This window comes from Aythya marila (genome assembly GCF_965140915.1).
Source record: "Aythya marila genome assembly, chromosome: 2".
Classification (NCBI taxonomy): domain Eukaryota; kingdom Metazoa; phylum Chordata; class Aves; order Anseriformes; family Anatidae; genus Aythya; species Aythya marila.
In genome coordinates this window covers 108,874,821-108,902,122 of record NC_139043.1, presented here as the reverse complement: position 1 = coordinate 108,902,122, position 27,302 = coordinate 108,874,821, and the positions used below count along the sequence as shown (strand labels likewise).

General features: G+C 39.7%; 1 protein-coding gene across 1 annotated transcript in view; it reads right to left on the bottom strand.

The window, feature by feature from the left end:
* ALKAL1 (ALK and LTK ligand 1) overlaps positions 1-15,069 on the bottom strand; it is a gene marked incomplete at both ends in the record, with an annotated part of 32,416 nt that extends 17,347 nt beyond the window's left edge. Inside the window, one exon of the mRNA XM_082752686.1 lies at positions 14,782-15,069. Within this exon, the coding sequence (XP_082608812.1) occupies positions 14,782-15,069 (288 nt within the window). The remainder of the gene's footprint in view (positions 1-14,781) is intronic.
* Between the last annotated feature and the right edge of the window lie 12,233 nt (positions 15,070-27,302).

Here is a 27,302-nt window from a genome sequence, read left to right as displayed (position 1 = left end):
AAGCATAAAAATACCGTAACTATGGAAGAAAAAAAGTCTTATTTCCTGTTATTCATAAAACGTAACAAACACATATGTTCATTAAGGAAGAAGAAAAATCCAAATTTTCACTATAAAGTTGTTGAGCTTTCAGATCAGTAGAGTTTCTCAATGGGACAATTGAAGATAGTATCTCTGAATTGGTACATAGGTCTAGTTTTGATATTGTCAGAGCTTTAATCTGAGAATGTATTAAAATGAGGAAAATACATATATGTCTCAATGTTTCTCTTTGAAACTGGCTACTGTCAAAAACCGACATCTGAATCTGGAGTTCCAGTTTCCACAGTTAGAGTGTTAGGAGTCATTGTCTGCATGTCAAATTTTGAAATAAAACCTAAAAGAACCTAAGGAAATACATTCTGTTTAAAGTCCTAGCCTACGATCATAATAATAAAACATAAATTGCGTACTAGCGGCTCTCTAGGATTTCTGACTGGTACAAAAATGGTTCTAGGAGCTGTCATACACTCCAGTAACAGTTTTGGTGTTTGAAAGATACTGGAAGAAAAGCGTGGCCTGATTCTGTTCTCCTCGATTTCAATAGAAGCAAAAACAGGTCCTCAATCTGTGTGTAATTCACATGATCTACTTAGCTAAACAATTAAGTCACAGCTCTGACATCTGATATTTATTTTAAGTTCTTTGAGCCAGATTCTCTTCACTGAGCTAACCCTTTTTTCTATTCTGGTGACACAAAGGCTGTAACAACCATGGATTTTCCCAGCTGGAGATTCTCCCAGCATGAATAAGTCTTTACCTGTCTGGCAAAACCAGCTTTCATGTTATTTCCTCCTCCTTTGCACCCTCTGATCCTTAGCCGTCTTATGTGAAAGAATAAGAGGCCTGGCTACAGTGTTGGTTACCATGCTTCAAATACTTTTAGCCTGCATACTCTTCAAATTAAAGCTATCTGCATAATTTAAAATAATACAGAGGCTATTGTATATAATGTGAAAACATAGTATAGTATGATGCTCCTTTTGCAGTATTTCAGAAGACATAAACTTGAAGATTTGTCTGAGGTGTGTTATCAACAAGACACCCAGAAAGCTCTGGACCTTTAAAATATAGGTTCCTCCTAACTGTGGAGGCATATTATATACGAGCATGTTGTAAGGTGATCTTTAAAGAAAAGACCCTCAATCCAAGCAAGCCAAATGCTCAAACCCCTTCCCTACCCCAAGATGGCAGAGACTGTACTGAGAGGTAACCTGAAGAAATATTCAACTGAAAAAAACACACAGCTTCATCAAATTGAGTGACTGTCAACCACAGCCTGAGTGTGGAATCTTGTGGTTAAATGGGTGTTCCTTTTACGTTATTTTAGGAGACATACGCAATGGAAATATCTTCAAACAAGTATAGTTTTAAAGTAGATTTAAAAAATTAGGATGCAGTTTACTGCTGCTCTTTTTTGAATTTACCTGAAGTAACATCCCACTGTGTGACTGATCTGATGGGGAATGTTAATCTTTACAGAGGGACTGCCCTGTATATGTGATGTGGAAAGCAGTGGAACAACACTGAGCCACTGTGAAGATGGAACCAAGTACTGAAACTTACATCTCCTTCACTATGCTTACAATGTCTAGGAATTCATCAAGGCTCTGACTCCAGTCTCGAGATGCACTCACTGTCAACATTCCAATTCCTTTTGTCTGTGCTTGTGCTTTGTCACTTAAACTCTGGAGTTCTCTGGAAGATAAAGATCAAGTCGATGCTGATGCATAGCACAGGCCCAAGCTCTTACCCAGCAGTGTGCAGTGGTTGGAGTGTCACAAACAGATATTACAGTGCGCACTCTGCCTTGAACAGATGAAGAGTTATTTCATTCAGAAGTAACTGGAAGCAGGAAGCAAGCAGACCTCAAACCCCAACAGCAGACAGGAGTAAATATAGTGTGTCTAACCTAAGGAGACTCTAAGTTTCTGTTTGGGTACACAATTTCTTTTGTTGTATTCTCTTTAGCTGCATTGAAGCTGTGCCCCATTTCTGGTCAGAATCATATTCTAAAGTGTAAGCTTACACGAATATTTACAACGTACATTAAATCCACAAAATAAATAAATAAATAAATAAATAAATAAAATCTACATAAACCTATCACATCTGGCTTCTGGACTTGCACTGGCATATAATGGCCCAGTAGAGTAGGCACACAGCTTCATGTACTAAGATTTCTGGCCAAGGAAATGAGTCAACCTGGGAGGTAAACAACATCAAAGAGAGAAATATTCAGAATGCAGTGGTCCCTTCTGATCCAATGCTTTCTAATCAGCCCCTTTCCAATAATTCATTAAGACTTGAACAATGAGGTTGAAATGTTGGGTTCTCCTAGGGCTTCAGACAACCATAATGAAATTATAACAGGATATATTTACAAGGTTGAATATCTTGAACTCAGTTATAATGATGTTTATTAGTAATTCTTCAATAGCTGCTAAGAAAGCATATTTGTATTAGTTAATCCTTGCCCATGGAGACCTTTATATTTGTTTTGCAGAAGAACATTAAGAAGCAAGGATTTGCTTTTTCTCTTCTCTGTAAATCCCCATTTCTATCAGAAAATAATGTGGATCAAGAAATAAACCAAATCTGTATACTATTACTTTTCTTCTATTACAATTAGTGGTCACCCTAGAAAACAAAACTGGAATGTATAGAGATATAGACCTAGCCTAATATAATCTGGCAACTTTTACATCTGAAAAAAAAAAGTAAAAAAAATAGCAACCATTGTTTGTATTGCAAGCCCCTTGACTAGCAACACATATATACAGATAAGTACAAATAATTCAAAAGCACCCCCCCCCCCAATTTTTTATCTCCTGTCAGATGTAGACATGTAAAACTCTGAAATAGATGTCTATTTTGAAAAGCAAAATAATAGTCTCAAAATAATTACAGACATGATGTTTGAGTTTATGCAGGTGGGTTTTGTTTGTTTGTTTGTTTGTTTTTCCCTAACAGAGTCCAATAAAGAGATTAAGATATCCCTCAGGGAATTCAAATGTCAAACGTGAATCCATGGCTATTTTGAATACTAAATTGTGAATATGTACTTCACCATCTCCAAGAGGAAAGATGTATTATAATAGTAATTGTTCATTAAAATATAAAAATACCATAAAAAAAAAATAATAATGAGACATATAGGTAGGATTGGTCAAAGTATTCAAGGCATTAATTTACTGAAGCTGTATTTTTCCTATTCATATCTTTTCTATAACAAATTACAACTTCTATTCAATTACCAGCTACTTGGAATCACTTAACTATTAAGGCAGATATTTCAGCTGAATCCACAGACTCCAAACTATGTTTGGAAAGCTACTGGACTGAAGGCAGTACTACTCTTAGAATGAGATATAGAGACTAGATATTGATAAATATGAAGAGGAAGTTCACTTTTTGCAATTCTGCAACACTCTATGCAAGTATTCTGTTTTAGCTATTGTGGCTGCTAATAAATGTAGATTCTAGAATATTTACATGAATTAAATACATGAACAGCTGCAATACATCAAAAGAAATATATGAACTAGTTAAATCATCTGAATGAAAGCTGATGACATGTGCTCAACTGCATACAAGCCAAACTCAGCACTGACAAACATAGGCAAACTCTGTTGGAGTGAAAGGAAATGGAATTGAGTTTGCCAAAGATGAATTAGGCCCTGGTCTTTTTGAAAGATGAATAGGCTCCAGGTTGATTGCTGTGCAAATGGCAATGTTTAACTGTACTTTACAATTCCTATGCTAATTTTAGAAATGTTTCTATTTCTTTCTGAATTAAAACAGATTCAGAACTATCAAAGTAGATTAATAACCCATAGATTCTCACTTATTCCAAACTGCTATCTTAAAGGTGTTCCTTGTGAACATATGCTAGACTTATACCCAGGCTAAGGTCATCTTACTCTATCACATACAGGAGGAGATGTCTTATAAATGATAACTGAAATCAAAATATTTTGAGTATGAGATATAAATGCATCAAGCATGGTAAGCTACTTAGACACTGATATTCAAGGTCTCTTTAAGAAACAAAATCAGGAGTAATACACATGTAAACCATACATTTCACTTGGCCAAAATCTTCTGGGCAGAAAGCTTTGGCCTTACTTAAGGGAAAGGGAAAGGGAAAGGGAAAGGGAAAGGGAAAGGGAAAGGGAAAGGGAAAGGGAAAGAAGAAAGAAGAAAGGGAGAGGGAGAGGGAGAGGGAGAGGGAGAGGGAGAGGGAGAGGGAGAGGGAGAGGGAGAGGGAGAGGGAGAGGGAGAGGGAGAGGGAGAGGGAGAGGGAGAGGGAGAGGGAGAGGGAGAGGGAGAGGGAGAGAACACTTTCCACATCCTGAAACTGAGATAGTTTTATGCTTCTCTGGTTCTTAATACTGCTTTCACTGTTATAAAATTCTGGTACTCAGAGACAGTGAGAGTAACTGCAAAGAAAAGGAACTGGGTCAGCACAAACATGTTACGCTCAACATTCAAGAAGTCTCCTATCTATTATAAGATTCCTTGCTCTACTCCTTACTCTAACAAGCAAAGAATTGCTGCTCTAGACAGAAGTAAAGAAGGAGAAGCAAGGCTTTTCTGAAGGGGCTGATCAGTTCTGGATAGGTAGACTTCAGGATAAATATGCAGTTTGGATCTGTTCTAAGGATTCTGAAAGCCCTGACTGAAGCTTAGATAAGAGATCATCTCTAGTTCTGTGCAGCTGAATCACATATGTACACATGGAGTGATGCCACCACACAGGTAATGTTGAATTACCCAGTTCATGAGTAGTACATCTGGGTATTGAATTTGTTGCACCTGCACAGGTCATTTCCACACAAATGATTTATTTTGTAGTAATCCCTTTTCCAGATGATCATCAATTGCCCTAGCATTTGGAAAAATAGCTCATTACCAAATAAAGGGGGAAAACCTTTGTATATTAACTTCACAGGCAAACTTGGGATTTGGTCACATAATAAGGGGAAGCACAAATTGTAAGATATGTCTTGCTAAATAGGTACTGACTAATTGGTCCATCCAAACTTTAGGCCTGTGGTATAAAATGACTGTTATTAGCCTGCTTCAGATTGTATTCCAAACCAGAATGTTTCAAAGGACAACAGAAGAAATTGATATGTTTTGGTAATGAGCTTTTGTCCATGAGGTAAAAGATGAGTTCTGAAAATATTTTTCCTAAATTTCCTTAGCCAAATATCCCAGTTTTCCTATGTCAGGACTAGGGAAGTGATTGTCCCCCTGTACTTGACTCTGGTGAGGCCACAGCTCAAGTACTGTGTTCAGTTTGTTTGAACAAGTCCAGAGAAGGGCAACAAAGCTGGTGAGGGGTCTGGAGAACAAGTCTTATGAGGAGCGGCTGAGGGAGCTGGGGTTGTTCAGCCTGGAGAACAGGAGGCTCAGGGGTGACCTTACCACTCTCTATAGGTATCTTAAAGGAGGCTATAGTGAGGTGGGAATTGGTCTGTTCTCCCACGTGCCTGGTGACAGGATGAGGGGGAATGGGCTAAAGTTGCATGAGGGGAGGTTTAGGTTGGATATTAGGAAGAACTTATTTACTGAAAGGGTTGCTTGTATTCCAAGGGACTGGCTCCATCACACACGGACAAAGCTGTTGCTATTGATCCTTCACCAAGGTAGAAGTCAATAACTAGCTTTAATAGTGTTGGATGAAGACAAAATTAAAATATAATTCTTAAAGGTATGTTTCTGAGATCTTTTACAAGCATAGCATACAAGAATAAAGTTTATTTCCTTGTACAGTTATAACATTATGATGAAGTTCATGGAAATATATGTGTATGTAAGCATTACCGTTTATGATTTAAAAACAAACAAACAGAAATATTATCAGGTATTAAAATTTCAAAAACAAATGAGAAGCATCTCATGTTAGGCAAGCTATACCAATAAAAGACGAGGAAGAAGTAATTATCACAGTTAAAGTAGTAAAATCACAGCTATCTCCTCAGCTATTTTAATTCAATGGGATTCAAGAGTTTTATTAATCTAGGGCATATATCCAGTACTGCCCTATATACTGATAAGGATACATTTCCTAACACTTCATTTCAAATGTTTCTTCTACTGTAACACATATAGTTTGACATCATAAACAGTAAGGGTTAAGGAAAAAAGAGTTTAATGTTTTCTAGTAGGGTTTTGCTTTTATTTCTTTCCTTTATATTGCAGATTCAAGCCAAAAGGGGAACATAATTTAAACAAAGTCTTGATTAAATTAGTGCCATATTCCTCTTAAAGTTGCATAAGATCTGCAAGGAACATTACAATAATTGTTTTAATGATGCAAAACTAAATGTTTATTTTCAACCCAAAGATACCTATAGTAAGAGAACATACTAAAATGTAATCTAACCAATTTATTTCAATTGACAAAGACCTAATAGACTTAAATATAAATAAATAAATATTTAGATATTCTTTGTTCCACTGGTGTTAAACAAACACATTTTTAGGCACCATTTCTGCAAAAACATTAGTGGCACATCAATAATTTTTTGCTCAGTAAACATAATAAAACATAGAATAATATAAGCATGGCCACTAACCAATGAAATGCTTAGATCCTTCATGTGTTAAATTCTGTTTATACCCTACAGATAAAAAATTGCACCCTCAGTATATAATCAATATTCAATCAATTCTCTCACTGGAGCAAACATTTTCCATTTGACCGACATTAAATAATGCCCAAAACACAAACGACAATAGCCTGTAGGTCTTCCACTGAAGTAGTAACCTCTAAGTCACAAGTAACAAAATGAATCCTTAAACTGAATAGAAATGCCTAACCACGAATTGATGCTAGCAGAACAAAGACTCTTTCAAGCAAAATGTTTTCCATTATATATCTTCTTCTTATCATTTTCAAATTCCATTTTTGACATATTTTCCCCACTAGAGTTAAGTTTCACTTGTGATCTCATGGGACAAGTGTATGCAGCTGCTGAAGTTTCAACAATAAAAAAACAACTGCCCCAGAGAATATGTTTTTTTTTTCTGATTTAAAAATAAAATAAAATATAATAAATCTTGTTCTATGTAACTGCTTATTTATGCATAATATACCACCAAAATTTTTGATTCTTGAGAAAACAGGTGTAGCACAATTAATATAGGGATATTCCCACTTTCCCCAAAACCTAATTTCTGGCCACTTGGAGAGAGCAATTAATGACTTCATGATCCCAAGGCTGGCAGTGGCACTATGCAGTGGAAATCAAGTCAGCCTCCCTTTTCTTTCTGCAGCCTTCCAGTGGTTATTGTCCTACACAGAAAGTGTATGTGTGAGGGTGTGTGCCTATACATTGGACATATATATATTTACACTGCTCATTTTCTTAAATCTTTCTCCATGTATACATATATATTTTAAAAGCTTAAAATAATCTCTAGACATGAAGCAGTGTATTTTCAAGGCCCATACTTATTTGCTAAACAATAAATATCCTACAAAGCCTTACATTTCCATACTACCACTCTTTCCCTATCAGATTAACACCTGAAATAACAACCTAGAAAACACTGAGACCTGATGTTATTTTATGATAATCAGAACTTCATGTCTACAAGAAAGAAAGAAAGAAAAAAAAAAAAGAAAAAAAAGAAAAAAGAAGGAAAAAAAAAGAAATATCTCAACTCTTCAGTTTGCTCACAGGCACAGTGCCAAGCTAGACTAATTCAAAATGCATGCCATAGTTACTGGATTGCAGACAGTTATGCACTTGGATCTACTTTGAAGTGAAATCTCTGTTTTATTTGTTGTTCACTTTGCTGCATATTGGAGGAGTCCTGGTGTACTTCAGGTATAAACCTGGCATAATTCAGTAAGAATTCTGATATTCATTTTTCTGGGGCTAGAAAGGTACATATTATTAATTGTGTATATTGTCATGCTAAATACAAAACGGATTTTTTTAATACTAAAATGGACTAAAATGAAAACCAGAAAATCTCTCCATATTGAATAAAGCAGTCACTGTTTTTTTTTTTTGTTGTTGTTGTTTTTTGTTATTGTTGTTTTTGCCAATGGCAGATCAACAAAAAGAGTTTTTCCATATGCAATCGTATTTTGCCCTTCATTACAGTGTACTATTATCTAAAATACTATCATCTGAAATACTTTCTGCTCAGTGTACTGCAATTCCACAAGGTTTCATCCTTCAGGTGACAGAGCAGCATGCAATGTCACATAGATTCTGAAGGTATTGAGCAGCCTTGGTTTGCACTGTGCATAATGGAAGTAAGAGCAGAGCCCCTTGGAAAGCCAGTAGAATCACTTCATTTGGAAAACTATTCTGATGGCCTTCATTGTATTTTAAATCCCAGTGTACATAGCAATTACAAATTGACAATAAGTAGTTTTGTTCTTGTTTACTCATTAGCTATCAGAATTCATTCATGGGCTCAAAACTCTCTACCATGATAAAGAAGATGCTGGAGGCTCATCCTAGATTTCAGATATCTTCTGTTCAGCAGCCTAGTTCTATTGCCTGGTAATCATGCTTGCCAAACACACAGAATCACTATTAGAAGTCATGTTGTACAATACACCTAACAACTTAAGTATTTGAGGCAAGAAATGCAGCAGGAGAGCTACAGGTTATAAAGTTGTCATATCCATGAAGGAGCCACCTCCTTCAAGATGGATACCAGTCCTTAAATGGAACTGAAGGTTGAGGTGGTCTGCAGGTGGTCTGCATATGTAAGTATATATGCATATAAGCATATATAGGTGGTCTGCAGCATTTGGTGCTTAATTTAAACAAGAAACTAAGAAAGCTGGCATGCAAACTAGATGCACCAAAATCATTGACATCTTAAAGTTTGGAGAACTAATACAAATGTAATACTTACTGGAAGGAAACGATGGTGATAAGTAACAGCTAACCTGAATGAAAGTCAGTAAAGTCAACGATCATTCCATTAAAAATAGCAAAAATGCTGGGAAAGGCATATATTACAAATACGCGCTTATCAAAATTGTAACTTGGGGGTGTGGAACTGTACATTTATTACACAAAACAATAAGTAATGAGCCAAAAAGTGGACAATATCAACTTGCTAGTAGAATTTATCATAGAAAATTTGAGTATGACTTTGAGATAAAAATACTATCAATGTAATTAATGAACAGTAATTCTCTCTTCTCATCCAAATAAAATATTATGTAACAAAAATCTACCCTGCCTACTTGCATTCTTTTGGGTAGGATTGACACCTAATCTTGGTAGCAACTGAGATGGTGGTTATTTCCACTGAGCTTATTGGGACCGTTATGATTTCTGCATCATGGTGTGAAGAGATACATCTCCTCTGACCTTGTCTCAGTAACAATTAGCCTGGGCAACATAGTGTATTATGGCATCTACACCACTTTCAATGCCCAAGTTAGTGGGTATATACAGGTGTTCTTCTGAGAGGAAGATGATGGATCCAGTGATTCATTCAGCTTGTTAATTCTGTGAGAACAACTTTTCTCCTAAGTACTGTATTTTATATATGCAGTTATAATTTACACACCTATCATGCCTATCCCAATAAAAATAAAGTGAGCACCATAAGCATTTGGAATATTGATTATATTAAACCTACCCATCAACTTCACAGTGAAAATAATTTGAAACTTCAAATGTAGAATCAGGAATAATTTCTATAACCAAACAAAAAATATTTTGATTTTTAATGTAATTATTAATCTTTTAATAAAATTTCACCTAGTATTCTGCTAATTTCTGAGGTAATGTCTGTTTTGGTAAACATGATTTTAGAGGATGGCATTCTTATTAACTCTCATTTTCTTTATCCCTTCTAAATGTCCAGAAATTCCTACCAACATATTGATAAAGTATATTGATACTTTAAAAAATCTAATAGGAATAATAGTTAGACAAGACATAGATATTGCAAAGAATTCTGTATTACACTGTACCATACATTTTAATTTTCTTGGGACGAGGTTTACATTCCTTAGTGGTATTCTTTTTTATTCCAGACCTGTAATTACATTCACTGAAGTACTTTAGTATTAGGCACAGCGGATCTTGTAGAATTAGGGATTTCCAGCTGGAACTATCACTGGACATTCACAAGATTTTTTTAAGTGAGTAAAAAGAACAAAAGTTTTCTTATGCCTTATGTACAGTTGCATGGTTTTGATTCAACAGTAAAAGAAAATAAACCCAAACTTATCTTTCAAATCTAACTCATTTTGAATAACACTTAAATTAGCACCATGTCATGGGACAGTGTATAGTTTTTTCTGCTGATGTGTAAGATATTTGGCATAAAACTGAACTCCTAAGTTTAACCTTAGACTTTAAATAGTTTGGGGGCCAAATTCTCTTCTCTGATATGTTATTCTAAATCTGAAGTAGGTATGCTCAGGAGGCTAATTTGAACACACTGGTAAATCGAGAGCAATATTTATCTTCATTCCTTCATGCCTGAAATATAACTTATCAAAATGTTTTAAAATGTCTTGCTGGTCTCCCAGTACAAAGACAAATTTCAGCCCCCCTACTTGTAAGCTTAGATAGCTCATTTCTCCACTGTCTTGGGGAATATGCATGGAAAGAACAGTTAATGCAAACTTTTTTATTTCACAAGACTTCTTTCAATCTAAGTGCATGGAAGCTATTTTGGTCCTGTGCAAAGTGTTTGGATAAAGGTAACAAAGAAAATCTCAGGAGAATGACGAACTATTCTAGTTCCCCCAACGTGATATTCAAAAATAACCTGATGTTGAATCTTGTCTTTGTGAAAATACATATTTGGGTTCTTCATGAAAAGACAACCATGGTTACACATCAGAAACTGTGGGAGAGTTATGAAAAAGACTGCCCGTGAGGAGCTTTCATAACTATACTTGAAAACTTCACAAGGCACTTAATTAAAAAAAATAAATAGTAATAATAATAATAAAACTTAAACACAGATTTCATAGAAATTAGGCAAAGTATATTATGACAGAAAATTTAATACCACTAGATATAATAAGTCAAAGAAAAAAAATTGTATTTTCAGTGACATTCTACTAGAAATTCTAGCAGAAGATGAAGACTGCTTTTTGATTAGTTGGAATATAAATTTCTTCTGAATATAGTCTTCAGAGTAAGTGCTCACACTCACCAATCAAGTCACCAAGAAAAATAAATAAATAAATAAATAATGGACAGATCTGTCTGAGAAGGCTTTTGAACATGGGTAGATAAAAGAGAGAAGTAAAGTCAGCTGAAGTGATGGGCAAATGAGTGTCTTTACAGCAGATGTGGGTGCCTTTCTTAATCCTGTAAGACACATGACACAACTCTTCATCTGGGTGAGAAATACACAACACATGTTATATCCCTGACACCTAAGGGGAAAAAGACCTAAAGAGTCATTTCCAGGCAGGAGCACAACAGCCCAGTGCAGGTTTGAGTGTCCATCCCATTTCAGTGGCTGCCCACGTGGTCATGTACCATTGCCCCCCAATGAACCCAGAAGACGTACAGCACAGCTGTTATTTCACAGAATCACAGAATTGAAAGAGTTGGAAGGGACCTCGAAAGATCATCAGGTCCAACCCCCCTGCCAAAGCAGGTTCCTTAGAGCAGGCTGCCCAGGTAGGCGTCCAGACAGGCCTTGAATATCTCCAGAGAAGGAGACTCCACAACCTCCCTGGTGGGCAGCCTGTTCCAGTGCTCTGTCACCCTCACCATGAAGAAGTTCTTTCGCATGTTCGTGTGGAACTTCCTGTGCTCTATCTTGTGGCCATTACCCCTTGTCCTGTCCCCGCAAACCACTGAAAAGAGGTTGGCCAAATCCCTCTGTCTCCCACACCTCAGGTATTTCTCTGACACAGCTCAACACCAGGGCCTGTCCGTGAATTGGCTGCAAGCCACTTTCAGACTGGGCATCGCAGACCAACCAGTTTTGTCTTACACTCTCTTTTCTGTATCTACAAATGAGCAGCACCTCATTTAGTACACACAATGATGCTTTGACTTTCCATTATGGCCTGAGGAGTACATTCCCCACAGCGGTAAGGATGAAGACCCATCCCCTCTCAACTCCTCATCCCTCATCCTGTGCTCCAGCCACTTGCCTCCTAGAATTCACCTGCTGGCACACCAGGCTAGCTCTCCTCACTATGCAAAAATTTAACTAAGCCCCAAAACAAATACAAAACATGTGGGGAGATGCAGGGCTGTGACCTGAATTAGCTCATCGTGCTGAAAGATTAAAGCTGGAACCAGTTCTCAGAGACCAGGAGGGAAAGTGTATTTCAACCCTCCTGCTATTCAGCTCATTGAGACTAAGGAGTTGTTGTTTGTTTGTTTGTTTGTTTTCCTTGGAAAAGAAAAAAAAAAGGAAAATGCACAAAAATGGGGTTTCCTTGGATTCTTTCTTCTATATAAGGTACTGCTCTGGATGCTTTGCGTTTCAAATGCAAGAAGCAATTGAGCAAAAGAAGCAATTCTCTTCTAAGTCAGACACTTGGGTTTGATTTTCTGCAATAAGAGCAGCCAATCCAAATATATAACTGATTCTAAATGCTTGACTCAGTATGTAGCTGAATGCAACACGTTTTCTGACTGACGGGAAGATTAGCTGTTCTTTTCAGCTGATGCTCAGGTACTACCAGCTGGAGTACAAAGCTGCTGTTAATGTGCTGGTGACGGGAGTTATAAGAAAAGAGTTGATGACTTGCATATAAAGCCTAACAGTTTTCTGGCCCCCAAACAAACATATCACAACAGATACTAGTTTGTATCTTTACTGTTTTTTATTCAAAAAAAAAAAAAAAAAAGGAATTAATATCAAAACTTGACTATTTTTTAAGCTGTAGATCTGCCCTGTCTGGGCTGGAGAAAACTAACTTTGTGGCTGCCCACAGGACACTGCACCTGTGCCAATGACTACTGGAGAAATCCTCCCTTTAAGGACATTCAGAAATTTCACCTCTGTAGTGTACAATATATTTATCAAAACTAAAGTTTAACAGAAAATAAAGCCTTATTACATGTAATATTGATCAAGAAAATGCATCTTCAAAACTGCATAAATATTTGGGAGCTTGATGTAACTACTAAATTAGGAATAAACATCTCAAAAGAGAGATAACTCTTGTCCACAACAGGCTTTTTTCTCTAAGCCACATTATTCTAGCAATAATTGCTCTCAAGTTTGTACTTTTCTTTCTTTCGTTATCTTGCAAAGAAGACCTGTATAAGGCATTTTTTATTCTGCCTTGAAAAGGCCATTTGGATTTTTTTTTCATTGAAAAGTGTACATTGAGGGTTTGCCCACAGAACATAAAGAATTAAGCAAAAGTAAGCAATCACCCATGGCCAGTCACAATGAGAAACAGCAGCACCTTTTTCACGCAGGATACAATTCTGTGGCAATCTGGTTTGGGTTGGTTTGCCTGTAACCACCTGTTCTGAAAAGGCAAGAAAATCTAGAAGTTCACAGGAACACTACTACCCCTTTCCAATAACTTTCCAAGAACAACCAATAACTTGGGGTAGATCACACTCAGCAGAAGCTTCTAAGGCCAGAACTGAATTATTTTTTAATTAATTTGTCTCTTTTTCTTTTTTTGGTCCAGTTTCCTCAGACTGTACAATGATTACAGTGTGCAAGTGTCTGTGCCACTCAGTTACTCACCTACTAACTTCTGAACATGTCACCCCACCATTTCAAGACTTTCTGAAATTAGATGTTTAATTTTCTTCAAAATAAAGCACTGATCAGAGATGAGCAACCTACCAGTGTGACTTCTGGGTGCCTGCATCTCAACTTCACTTATTACTAGCTATTATAAACAGGGGCACTCTCCAGAGAGGCGAATCCCTAAGAAACCAAACTTTCCTAGTTTCCCTCCTCTTGGTTTCTCTCCACTAGGATCTCTGATCTCTGGCAGGCACCAAGTTAAAAAAAAAAAAAAAAAAAAAAAAAAAAAGAAGTCAGTGGTCTACAGCCCAAGAGAAAGTCATTGTTTAATCTCCCTCTTGCTGAGCTGCACCACCCTAACGCCCGCGAATCCCTCAAGCAGTGCCACTCTAGCAGGAAATGTTTTGGATGGCTTTGCATGAAAACTAGTCGTGGCAGAAGTGACCTGCTGCCGGGCCTCCTGGCCAAGCAATCTGTGCCCACCACCACGTAGCTGTGCTTGGATCTGAACCATCCCCACTTGTCACGACCAGACCTGTCCGGGGCCGGTGGCAGGGACGGCTCCCGGCCCTGCAGGAGCATCCTCCGGGGAGGTGCAGCAAGCCCCGTGCCCAGCACACACCTCATCCTACGCGCCCATCCAAGCGAGCCTAGAAAACGGCATCACGCGATGAACCGGTCGAGTTGAAGAGGAAGTTTACAGGAGTATGTCGGGACATCTGCCTCAGTCAGACAAATCAGTCATTTTTCCCCTTTGTTCGCATCAGAGCAGCGGTGCTAAATCTGGAACGGGGCTGCCGCGGAGCCACGCTCAGAGGAGGCTGGAGGTCAGCTCTGGCTGCGACTGGCTCCCAGCTGAAGGCGGGGAAGCCCGAGCGACCCTCTCCTCCCTCGGGACCCCCAGCCTCAACCTCCCTTGTGGCACAGGGGCTCCCCCCGCGGGCGCGGAGCCGGGCAGCCCTCTGCAGTGCTCGACCCCACCAAAGGCAGAAACCTCCTCGGGGGCCGGGGCTGGCAGCGCGGCGGCTCTTCCTTACCTCGTACCGCAGGGGGCTGCCGGGGGGCGGCGGCGGCGGCGGTGATGGGTCGGGGGTCGGGCGGCGGGGCGCCGCCACTGTACCGCCGGGAGATGACCCGGTCCCGCCGTGGGGGCCGGGGGGGCAGCGGGCGGCCGTCGTCGCCCAGGGCTTGCAGGAGCAGGTCGAGGAGCGCCCCCCGCTCGGCTCCGGCGGCGGGCACGTCCCTGCCCTCGGCGCCCGGCGGCGGCGGGGCCGAGGCCAGCAGCAGGAGCACGATGGCGGGCAGCGCCTGGCGTTTCTTCGCCCCTCGCATCTCTGCGGCGCTGGGAGGAGGCAGAGAGCGAAGGCGGTCAGCTCCGGGCCCGGCCCGCAGCCCCCCCGCCCGCCCCCCATGCCGCGGCCGCCCAGATTCCCGCACGCCTGCCCCGCGGGATGGCGGCGGGATGCGGGGCCCCGACGGGACCCCCAGGGCCGGCCCCAGCAGCTCCCGGGCAGCCCCCGCCGCGCTCCGCCGGCTCCCCGGTGATGGAGGAGGATTAGGGGAAGGGCATTAGCCCTCCCGCACGGAGCGCGCTGCGGGGCTTTGCGATGGATTTGCTCGGCCGCCGTTGCCCCCCGGGGGTCCCGCGATGGGGGCTGCCTCCGTCCTCCGCCCTCGAAGCGGGGCGGCCCGGCACGGCTCGGCTCCGCACGGCGGCTCCCGGGAGGGAACGGACGGAAGGACAGCCGCACGGAGCTGAGTTTGTGGCCAGTCGCATCGGAAACCGCCGCGAAGCAGGGCGCAAAGGGCAAACCCAGTTGCAAGAGGCTGAGGCTCCGTAATGCCCCTAAGTAAGCTAGCCTAATTATAGCCCACGGTTCGGATTAAGGGGGAGGCAGGAGAATTGGGTTCTCCACGAACTGCTTTATACTTGGCCTCGCTCGCAAATCCCCTTTGGGCGAAAGAGTTAATCGGAGCCGCTGGGAAGACGGCTCTCCCCGACGGCCAGGGGCCCTCTGTCCGTCCATCCATCCGTCCGTCCGCCGCCCGGCAGAGCCGCGCGAAGAGCCGGCGCTCGAGGGGCAGGGGCGCGGGGACCCCCGGCTCCAGAAGGGCCGGGACGCCCCCTCCGAAGAGGCGGCAGCTTACCTTCCTTCAAGCACGGGCAAACCCCGGCGAGCGGCCGCGGGCCGGGGACAGACGTCCTCTGCCGTTGCCCGAGAGCCCGTGTCCCCGCCGAGGCTCCGCCGGGCGCGGAGCGGGGCGGTCGGTGCTGAGCCCGGGGAGGGGGGATGCGCCCTCCAGGGCCATGCGCTTCTCTTATATAGTCCGCACCGGCGTACTCATTCGAGTACTATCGACTTTAGGTGGGTGGCAGTCGATGGAGACACCTCTGGTAATCACTCTTGGGCTCAGAGAAGGTCTTTTCTGACAAACTTCCTCCTCCCCGTTTGTCCCCCGGTGGATGGCAACTGAAAGCTGCGTTTGAAGAGGCTCTGATCTATTTGAGAAATTAGATTTCCCCGAAGACTGGGAAACGCTTACTAATAAAGCTGCCGGCTCAAAAGATTAAAATGTGCTTTAACTTAGGGGGATTCCCTTAGGAATACAGCAGGAGAACTATTTTTTTCCCCCCTCTTACTGAACAAAGAAGCCGTACAGATGAGCGCGTACAGATTTGTTTCTGTTTGGACAGTGAGGGAAGTGGTAGACTGTCTTTGGTGGGTGAATTCGTAAGAGACACCTTGTGAAAGTCTGTTTCTCTCCCATTATTTTTTCTTACTTTTTGACAACTAGACTTAATGAAAAGATAGCAAAAGAAGACACTGACCTGATGAATCTCACAAGATAAAACAACTTGGATTCAAAAGCCTTAAAAAAAGTGAGCAAATAATTGAAGGAGATCTCTGCTTTCAGAGAGCAGTGCGTACAGGTGGTCTGGGGGTAGACTGAAAAGCAATATGCATTTTAAAATCATACCAGACAATATTTCACATTATGACAGAATTTTCAAGTGTAACTCTTCTTCAGAAAGTACCCCGAGATATTTAATTAATAAGAGTGGGAGAAAAATCAAAAACATTTGAAATATCCTTGAATACATGAAAAGGAAGATTTTAGATTTGGAACAAATTTGAACTCTTTATATTTGTCTGGCAGATGATATTTCTCTACAAACTTTGTCTCTTTCCCAAAAGTCCCAAAAGGTCCTTCCTGCGCTTCTCTGGTTATCTCACGCAGAGCACACACAGGGCTGCATCTCACAGGGGCTACATCTGCACTGCTGTTGGGAAGCCAGCTTCTCACCCACCTCCTCCTATTCTTGTGCCATCTTCACTCACCTTTCAGGGGCAAAATACCACAGAGATTGGGGATCAAACCACATTAAACTATTGAAGGGTTACAAAGGGTTATACCCTTTTTTATTATTGTTTTTTTAAGAGGTCAGTGCATTGCACTAGGCAAATTGGTCTAACCTGTGGATTCCCAGGATACCAGAAGGGAAGTGGCAATCTGTCATGATTTACTGTTTCTCTCTTTATTGGGGGCATATAAGGAGTTTTTTTCTGGTCAAGGTGACAGGTCAAGTGAAAAGAAAAAAGGAGAGCTGTTACAAGCTGAGAAATGAAGAAGTGTGCTTATTTAACAACTCCAAAACAAATCCCAAACCTTCTCTTCACTTGTTTGTTTGTTTTATTTTGTTCTCAGAGATGTATATTGCCACCACAGAATGGGACTGAATTGTCCTGTAGAAATGATCAAAGCATTCCCTTGACTTGGGCTCCTTTGCCCAAGTCAAAGCTCCTTCATAACTGGTCATAGATCAGGTCTTAGCACTGGAAACAGGACCCATGGAAGTCTACATGGCACTATTAAGAAAGATATTTTTTTATCACTTGAGAAAAAAAAAAGTTGTTATTGGATATCTTTTCAAGGCAGGTAGCAGAATACTCACAGGAACTAAAAACAATATTGCAAAATACAAGCAAATAACACCTCTTCCCCATGCCCACAAAAGATCTCCAAGCTGCCATAGCCGGCTATGCAATCATGATGGACAACATCCTAGAGCTCTCATTTGGGAAAGTTCGTGAGTTCCTGAGCAAACACTGTCAAATATGTCACCTACATTCCATGTGTTTCTCAGAATCAATCCTGTTAGTGTAAGGATGTTTTTTGTTTGTTTTTAAAAAAGGATTTTAAAACTCTATACCAGAACATAGCTAGGCCTATTACTATGGTGAACTACCCAGCTTTAGCTTTCTCCTTTTTCTCCACTGTCACTTGCTTTCTAAAGAAGGGATCTTTTGGAAAAGCTATCTTTCTTTCCTTGGATTGACATTGTACTCATCTAGAGGACAATAAGGTGTTTCTTAACTAATATTTTAAATTAAAACAAATTGACAGGGTGGGCACTTCCTTTATTACCAGTATTTAATTTTTTTTTAAATGTTATCCTTTGTGTGTTTTCAAAAGGAATAAACAAGAGGTCAAGTAAAAGAAGAGAGTAGCTGTCCCTGCAGAGTAGTCCGAGAGGCAGATCTGTCAGGCCCTAAAGTTGCTGCAATGATTCCCATTCACTGATGTGGGAGTTGGTTCTTTTCACTTTAAAGCTTGATCCAATTAGAGCCACAGCGCATCTAAATCGCAAGCTTTAAGTAGCTTTTTCAGATTATTTTATTGTTTAAAGAGCCTTAAAGACTTATTAAAAACAACAACATATTTGTTTCCTACTGTTGTGTAAAGCCTTTTTAAAATTGTCTCAATATTTGAATTCTTCAGAGAGTATTTGAAGGAATGTCAGCCAGAAAGCAACCAAAGGAAGACGACTGCTTTACTAATCCCAGGCAATTCTGAAAACCCATTCTCAGGTCACAGTCACATTGGCCCTTTTTTGTTCATAGCCCTACTATGCCTTCTCCTCATTACATGGAGAAAAACCCCTCAGCATGAGGTTTACATCAAAGAGAGCATCTTAAAACTGCATTCAGTGTCTTGTTTAGGAACTGAAAACACGTTCGTAGTAAACCCAATATAAGTCCTGTTATTTGCTTCTTTTAGCCAGTGGATTTAAACAAGTGAATCACATTTATTTCCTGTGGCATGTTCTTTTCATTTTCTGATGTGTCTTAGCCACGAGTCCATCGCTGATTGAAGTTAAAAGCAAACTGGTTAAATCAAAGAATCACAGGGCTGACAGGAACTTGGAGAGATGATCTAGTGCTTTCCATTGCCCAAGGCAGAACCAACTATACCTATGTCAACAGGGCTCAGTAGGAAACTAACCTTTATTTTTTCCCCATCAAGCTCAATGCTTCAAGCCAAATCCATTAAATGAACAATTGGTAAATGTTGGTTTAGTAGTTATTTTTTTTTAATCTCAGGATTTATAGTGAAATATAAACATTATCTAAATGTATTCCCAAAGCACACGCTCAAATAAAAGACAAGCTAAAACAAAGATTTAAAATTTAGGTGTCTCACTGGTTCTAAATAAATCTGTCAGCCAAAGATTTCCGTGGCCACTCAGCTAAAGCACAATGAAAAACAGAGAGAAATCCTGGTTCTGTTGAAGTCTATGGGAATTTTCCTGTTGACTTTGTTGAGCTGGGATTTAAAGCAAAAGTTGTTACTAGAGGAGAGATGAGAAAGTGAAATATGACCACAAAAATATGAATGTATTAGCCAAGGCACTAATTTATAGATACCTGCTGTAATTTCTGATAAGTAACAGAGGATTCAGGCTTGGTTTTAGATCACACAATTTTCTTAAAATCAGAGTATTTAAACAGCCAAATATATGTGCCTATTGAAGCTGATATAAAAAATACTCTTTGTGTAGAGGACTTGATCAGATGATTGCTTGCATAACTTTGCCATTCTTTATATCTATGGATCTACAGATTTATTTTTTTCCAATATTTCTGCCAGCAACTTTTAAGTCACAAGACTTGCTAATGAATTAACTGACTGTGGAAGGTCATACAGTATAAGTAAAATAATACTGCTAAAAGAGATGTAAGAATCTGTGTGCCATACATATGATAACAGGAAACTTAATCTCTTAAATTCATGCAAAAAATGTTATAGAAATAGAGAATTGTGGTATATTCTTACTGAGTTTTAGTTAGCATGTCAGCTTTCTTGTAGTGGAAATTAAACTAGAGCTTTAAAAATGTATTCCACAAATCAATATCAGTCTTTCCACTTGAAATATAGCAGATTAGTTTTATATATAAACATATGTAACTATTTTTGACTAAAGTGTTAAAATGATCTTTACCAACTTCTCCTTTAAGAAATTCTGTGCTGAGGTCATCCCTATCTGGGTTTTGGAGGAGTTTTGTCCAGGCAACTAAGACATATAGTCATTTCTGGAGGACCTTTGGCTCCCCTGTACTCTTGAAGGCTCAGCTGGAAACATGAAACAGCTTCTTAAAACTAAAACCTGCAAATTGTTCAACAGAAAACAAAGAAGGGAGTAGGGAGAAAGAGTTTCAGTAGTGAAGGTTTTGATTGTGCCCCATCTGATTAGCTGCCTGCAGCTGGGACTGTTCAGTAGAACATGGCCTGTAGGAGAAGCTAACTACTTCAAAAGTATTGTTTAGATGTTATTTCACAAAAATCTACTTCTAATTTTTTCTTCCACAGGACAACTGGTATTGGGAAGTTAAGAGGAAAAAAAAAAAAAGAGCATTTCTTGCCTTTAAAACTGTTCAGAAAAGATCTGCAAACCTTCCAAAGAAAAGTGGGAAGACTTTAAAACCCTGACAGATTTTTCAGGACCTCAGAGTTGGCCCTTGAGCTCCATTCTCAGTAGACAAGCAATACACAGTCCAGGCAAAGGAACCTTTTGAACTGCTTGCGGTCTTTTATACATCATCGAAATGATGTATAATTTGAAAGCAATTATCTGCATTACTGTGACTCTGAAGACTGACAGTTTATCTTAGAAAATGTCCAATAGTTGTTTTGCTTATTGTCAGCTTCTGATTTGGCCAGAATTAAGAAGGAAACAGTAGTCCCCACAAGAGTCCTGTGGCAGGCACCTGCTCTTATGGCACCCCATCTCGAAATCAAAAATAGGTACCAAATATTCCCACTGGTTGGAGTCCCTCTCTTTTGAACCCAGTCCTGGATTCTCAGCTGTGTTGGGTGTACCCAGAAGATAAAATCCTGTTTCTAAGAACATGACAGCTTTTTACACCTGTCCTTATAGCTTTTAGAATTAATCCACAGATGCAGTGAGTCAGGAATAAATTTCTTGCCTGACACTGAAGACACCTTCATCATGTGCCATTCATGACAGCAGACAGGAACTTGCTGACAGCACCAAAATAACTTTGCATGTGACATGGCTTCCTAGAAGAGCTCTGTCTGACCAATATGAGGACCATCATCTAACCAAACAGATCTATTTCCTTTCAACAAAGCAAAAACAAAACTGTGTTTTCAGAGTTTGGCAGCTAGGGCAATATCAAGCACAAGATGTTACATTCAAGTCCTGGAGTGTCTGATATAGAAGAAAAATATCAGATTTCCTCTCTCAATGAGAGCCTTCAATCAGGGGAACCTGAACCTAGGGATTTGGGGACGCAAAGATGCAATGGCAGCCTTCACCACAGATTGTGAGTCAGTACGGGTGTGCTGCATCAGAGTGGCATAAGAGTCTAGAGCTCACTGCCCCTCTCTGCTGAGGTAATCATCTTTAAAAGAAAGAACATTTTGGTAGGAATGTCCTGCCAGGAATCGACAGTGGTGAACAGGGAGGCTTGAAGAGTTTTTGAAAAAATGATCTGTATGGACCACCCCGAATGAGAAAGTTAAGTCCATGCGACCTCCACACAGAGCAGAAGTTGAGACATGAGGTATCATTCCCTACAGCAAAGACATTTCCTGATGACATATTACATTAAGGATAGACTTCCACAGTGGCCCCTTGTGGATGATGTCTGATTCCTCATCTGATTCCCCAGGAATAAATGCAGGCCAGCATTTATAACACTGGAAGAGGCAAAAATAGTGTAATCACCCTAATCAGATGACAGCAGAAGCAAGCCTCAAAAGTTTCTTAACAAAAGCCCTAAATTGAGCAGGATGTGGCACAGCCTGTGCACACCCATACATGTGCAGAGATGGTGTGCAGGACTCAGAACTCCCTGCATATGTGGTGCAAAGTTGCTGGACCTGCCACACAATGTTGGTTATGATGCTTCAGAGAGGAGAAAAAAAAAACAAATGAGGTGCATGCTATTCAACTAAATGAGGTTACCTCATTGTTGATTCAAGAAGAGATTTTCAGCAGGAATCAATTTGTAGAATGGCAGATAACAAGGGAAACTGGTCACCATTGCTAGCGCAGGCCAATTTGGGTACTGGAACAAGAAAAGCACCATTAGTTTTGATGCAGACAGATGCAGAGAGTGAAGCTGAGTGTGGACTCCAACCTGCAAAAAAACAGTTCTCAAATAAAAGTTGTAATTGACCAAAGCAGTTCTGCTTATATCCAGAAAGAGGAATCTCAACTGAAGTGATTTCTCCCTGGTGAAACTGCTACTGAAGTCTTGTACTTCGGTCAAGAATTCACATCTTGGGAAGAATGATGAAATCTGGAGACAAATCAGGAACATTCTTTTAAGTTGGGGAAAAAAAAACGTTAAAAGATTATCAGAGAAAACCTTAAGCTTACCCTATAAGTATCTACTCGGAAAACAAAACAAAAGATATTAGAGAACTCTTTAATTTAGGAACATGAATTTGGAAAAGACCATGATGGTCATTCAGTCTGTAAAACCTAAAATTACCATCAAGAATGCAATAGACACCTACTTCAAACAGAGTATAAAACATGCATTCCCCATACCCCTACACACTTGGGATGAAACAGTTTTTAAAATAGACTAAAACAAGCTTAAAATGCCTGTAAGAGACCAAAAGACAAGTTATAGTGTCTGAAGGAAAATCAAGGGGAAAAAATCAAGAACAAGGCAATGCCTTAAGGTCCTAGAGTAGAGATTTTTTTAATAAACTGACCCAAGGAACCAGGTCATCTACTTGCTTATGAATATCAGAATGCTTCTGCCTACCTGGCTTGGAGGAAAAAAATCATGATGACTCCAGCCCTGGTGACTGATTTATATCTGAGCCTGTGATTATGATATACTAGCTGAGCAGCTGAGAATGTAATGACTTACTAATTGATCTTTTTGACATCCTGTCTCCAGCTGTGAAAGTCTCTGGTGACTTAAAGGAAGGGAAAAAGAAAAAAAAAAAAAAAAAAAAGAAAAAGGAAATCTCGTCCTCCTCTCCCTTTCCTGAGGCAAACAAGGCATCTAAGGGATGTTTAGGAATGGTCCCTACTTTCATCAGGTGACTAGAAAAAATAAGGTTTAAGCATCTGAAATGGAATAGGTGAGCAGCGATCCTGTGACTTTCAAATTCCCTTGGATATATCTACTGGTTATTTCTAACAGATTCTAACAGATAATAGTTCTAGGTGCATCACAGTTTGTTAACTGAGGCCTGAATTTCACAAGTAAATCACAAGTAAATTACACACTATGCAAAATGTATTTCACTTTACTTTTCCTTCTCTTGTGTTGCAAGATGGAATTTTTGAGGAACCCAGCTCCAATATTGTAGCACAAAAAAGAAGTAGATATTCATAAGTCTTTGTAGTCATACCTCTGACTGTCCTCTTTTTCTTCTCTCTCTGCCATGGTAGTCCTAAATTTAAAATATTCATTTTACTTCAGCTGCCTCAGTTTCTCTTTGGTATACATTGGTTGGCTCTGCCTTCTTCTTTTCTGCCATCCTTCCCCCACATTGTTCTTTTTACTTTTCATTTAAAATGGCATATGACACTACAGCTGAAATATCAAACATATCAGTCATGCAGTTTTTTAGACATCCTTTGTGTCTTTAACAAACAGAAAGACACATTCAAGTTTTTTTGTTATCTAGGAAAGGAAGAAACCATACTAAACACACACAAAATTTCTGTTGAACATTAATGTCTTGGTATCCAAATTATGACAATTTAATAAAAAAGTTAAGTAATAGTTTTTTACAATTTTTATGTTTTAATCTTGTTAATTTGTTTTATTGTTAGTAGTGTGTTTTTTTATTTTTCTTTTATTCTGTGTGTGTGGTTTTTTTTTTTTCAAATTAACTTGGACACTTTTAAGGAATAAGGATTGACTGGCAGAAAATCAAGCTGTGTTAATTACATGATGTATTGTTGTTGGAGATTTATTTTCAGTTCATTTGAAACCAATGTTAAAAATGGAAATTGTGCTGAAGTTGTACATTCCTGATTCTGAATTATTACGTCCTTCACCAGTAATCCTTGCAGCAGGACTCTATGGGTGCTAAGTGATGCCTATCTCATAACTTCCACTGCATCCATTTTTGGGCACCACTGAAGAGGCTCTTCAGATCATGTAACCCATTTTACATCAGCATCATCCCTCTGTTAAAACTGGGGATCCTGTAATGAAAACGGAACTCTGCTGGAACAGAAAAATAAATAAATAAATAATACGTTACAAAAAAAATAATAAATAATATATACATATATAAACATATATATATATATATCAACCACTGCCAGCCAGTGGCAGGATTAACATGAGGCACACCATGAGGCTGCATTAGAGGCTGTAAAGACAGACCTAAAGGTGCTTGCTTAGCTCACTGCTTGGAAGCAGCCTTGTCTGCAGCACACAGCCCCTTCCAGACCCAGGGAAGTGGCTGACCTTTGCTGTCTGCTCTGACAGACAGCAAAATGCTGGTGCTGGCAAGCAGCCAGGGGATCTGATTCCCAGATGATGAATCAAAGGCACAGAGAAGGGGGGGCTTGCCCTTTCCAAAGGGGACACTGGTGAACAGGTGTTTATTGGTTTTGTTTGATGACTGCTTTTTGGCTGATAAATGCCACAGAGAGCCTATTTGGAGAGGCTTTATACCAAAATGGCCATGGCAGTTTTGTGCCTGAACAGAAGGACAGAACAGGCAGCATACAAAGTCCACTTGCTCAGTTTTGCCTTTTAACATTACTCTGCTTTTCATAACTGAAAAGTAAAATGAACATTAATTATACTTTGTTAAAATCTTTCTTTGGCTTTTTTTTCCTGGGGCAATGAATTTTCACCCAATTACATTGTTTGTCTGCAGCTTCATGTACAATTTAAACCAACATAATTTGGCATTGCTGCCAAAAAGATCAACACCATACTCTGCATGCCTCTGGCCACCAAATATCTGCCCCTAAGCTGGGACCTCTGTTATGCTGGCACAAGAGTTCAGGTATTTGCTTGCTGAATAGGGTCAGGATACTGATTCAAGCTAAAGTTACTTCCCAATGGCTTGTTTCCCCATGCACCCTACTATATACCACATAGCTTGTCTTGTAGACGTGGAGAAGCAGGTAGTGTGGAGATGTCACTAAGGAGCTGGCATCAAACTGTGTCTTCCACAAGCAATGCTGACTTACAGTGTTCACAGCTACCCCAGCAGCATTTGAGTCCACTGGCCATCTGCATAAGATTACTCTTTTACACCAGATATAGCAATCTTGGCTGCCCTTGCTTTTGCTTTGATTTTCAAATTTCTTATCCAAGTAAAGATGCTGAAAGGAACTAAAAACCTTTACAAGGGATACCCTGCTCTTCTGACTTCCATCTGAGGAGGCAAAGAGAGAATTGACTCAGCAGGAAGTGGACCCAGAACTGCCTTCATTACTGCTCCATCTCTCCTGCCTCATCTCCTGTTTTCCTTCCTCCACAATTCCCTTTTCATTATCATTGCAGGAATTTGAACATGTTGCTGAGCAAACTGCACAAGCCTTCCGCAGCAGCTGTGAATCTCACCTGCTAGGCAGCACCAAGAAAAGCTAGACAAAGGCTATATTTCCTAAGCCTCCTCTTCCCTTCTCTCCTAAATAAAAGAATATAAAAAATATTTCAGCTGCCAGGCATGATGCTGTAGAGGGTCTATAAAATGCTGTGAAAAATCTGTTACTAAAGATAGCGGATCTAAGATAAGCAGATCTTGGCCCAGACGAAGACCCTTAGCTGTTTGAGGAGGAAGACTAAGAGTAAGGATAACCTCTCACACTGCTTGCCTGCAACATATGGACCTTTACTAAATCTGATTTGAGCAGGTTTAACTTATTTGGATGTAAGCCCCGCTAAATATTTGGAGAGTAATTCAGATTTAAAAAATCTACAACCCATAGCCCCCTTTTTGTTCTATGTGATGCAGTGTCAGCTCTGTATGGCAGAAGCATAAATACTGCAGACAATGCTGGAAAAGAAAGAATACAGATGTCTTTGACAAATGACTCCAGTAACATAGTTGAAGCACTCCCACTCAGTTGTCCTAAGCAGCTACCTATCTAAAATGTACTTTGCAGCTACTTTAATCCCTAGCTCAATTTTCCCTAGTAGGAGATTACTTAAATAACAAAATGGTGGGAAACTACACAAGGACTTCATTGTCCCATTAGGTGCCGTTGCATTTTTCAGTCTTATTCACCTTACCTTTGTCTCTATAATGTCTTTTTATATTGACTAGTTTATTGGCAGAGACCTTGTCTTTTGCTCCCTGTGAAAAGCTTCTTTTCTACTATTCTTAACAATAATAACACTAAATGAGTCAAGGAGAAAATTTAAGTAGGAAAGATAACAAGCTGCATGGAGGAGGTAGAAAAATTGTTGATTGAGTACAGAAGCAGTAATGAAGTGAGGAGGAAAGATGCAAGACAAGGAAGGGTTAAGAGAGGAGGAGAAGAAAGTCTGAGTCAATGCAGAGTAGGAGGAGGTGATTAAGAAGGAATCAAAAATTTGAATTTTAAAAGGAAGGTTTTTGTTACAGTAAAATTGGAAGGGAAGGAAAAAAGATTTGAAAGACAAAATGTTGAATAAGTAGAAGGAAGGCAATTGTACTCCACACCTTTTCTACAATGTGAAGAAACTCAAGAAAATGCAGAATAAAGGAAAGCATTAGAACAGGCTAGGTAGAGAAGAAGAAAAGGATAGTGAGCTGAGGTAGAAAGGAAGTTAGAACAAGTACAAACGTTTGATATGTAGAGGGATATGCTGAGGGATATATGTATTGGTCTAAATATTATATTCAGCTTATTTTCTTGGAAAATGAATGAGTATTTCCACAGGAAGAGATACACTGGAGTTGAGCACAGGAAAGGGAAGGAAGAGAAAACAAAATTTGATAAATTTGAAGCATTTACAAGAGAAATACTGCTTTTAAAAAAGTGGTAATTTATGGACAAAGCCATAATAGTCATAAGAAATCTATAAGTCAAGATGTCACTAAGTATATACCTGCAACACATACAGAATGTCAGATACATTTCATACACTTTTCTCACACATTTATCGTCTTAAATAGATCTTGTTTGGTATGTTAGTTTGATTTCTTGCTATTTACTAGCTGAAAACATTCCAGAGTAAAACATTTTCTCTGGCATAGGGCATTAGATTGGCATTCAGCATACTACTGAGGTAAATAAAAGACCGTGAACTTGACTTTGCTGTTGCATAACC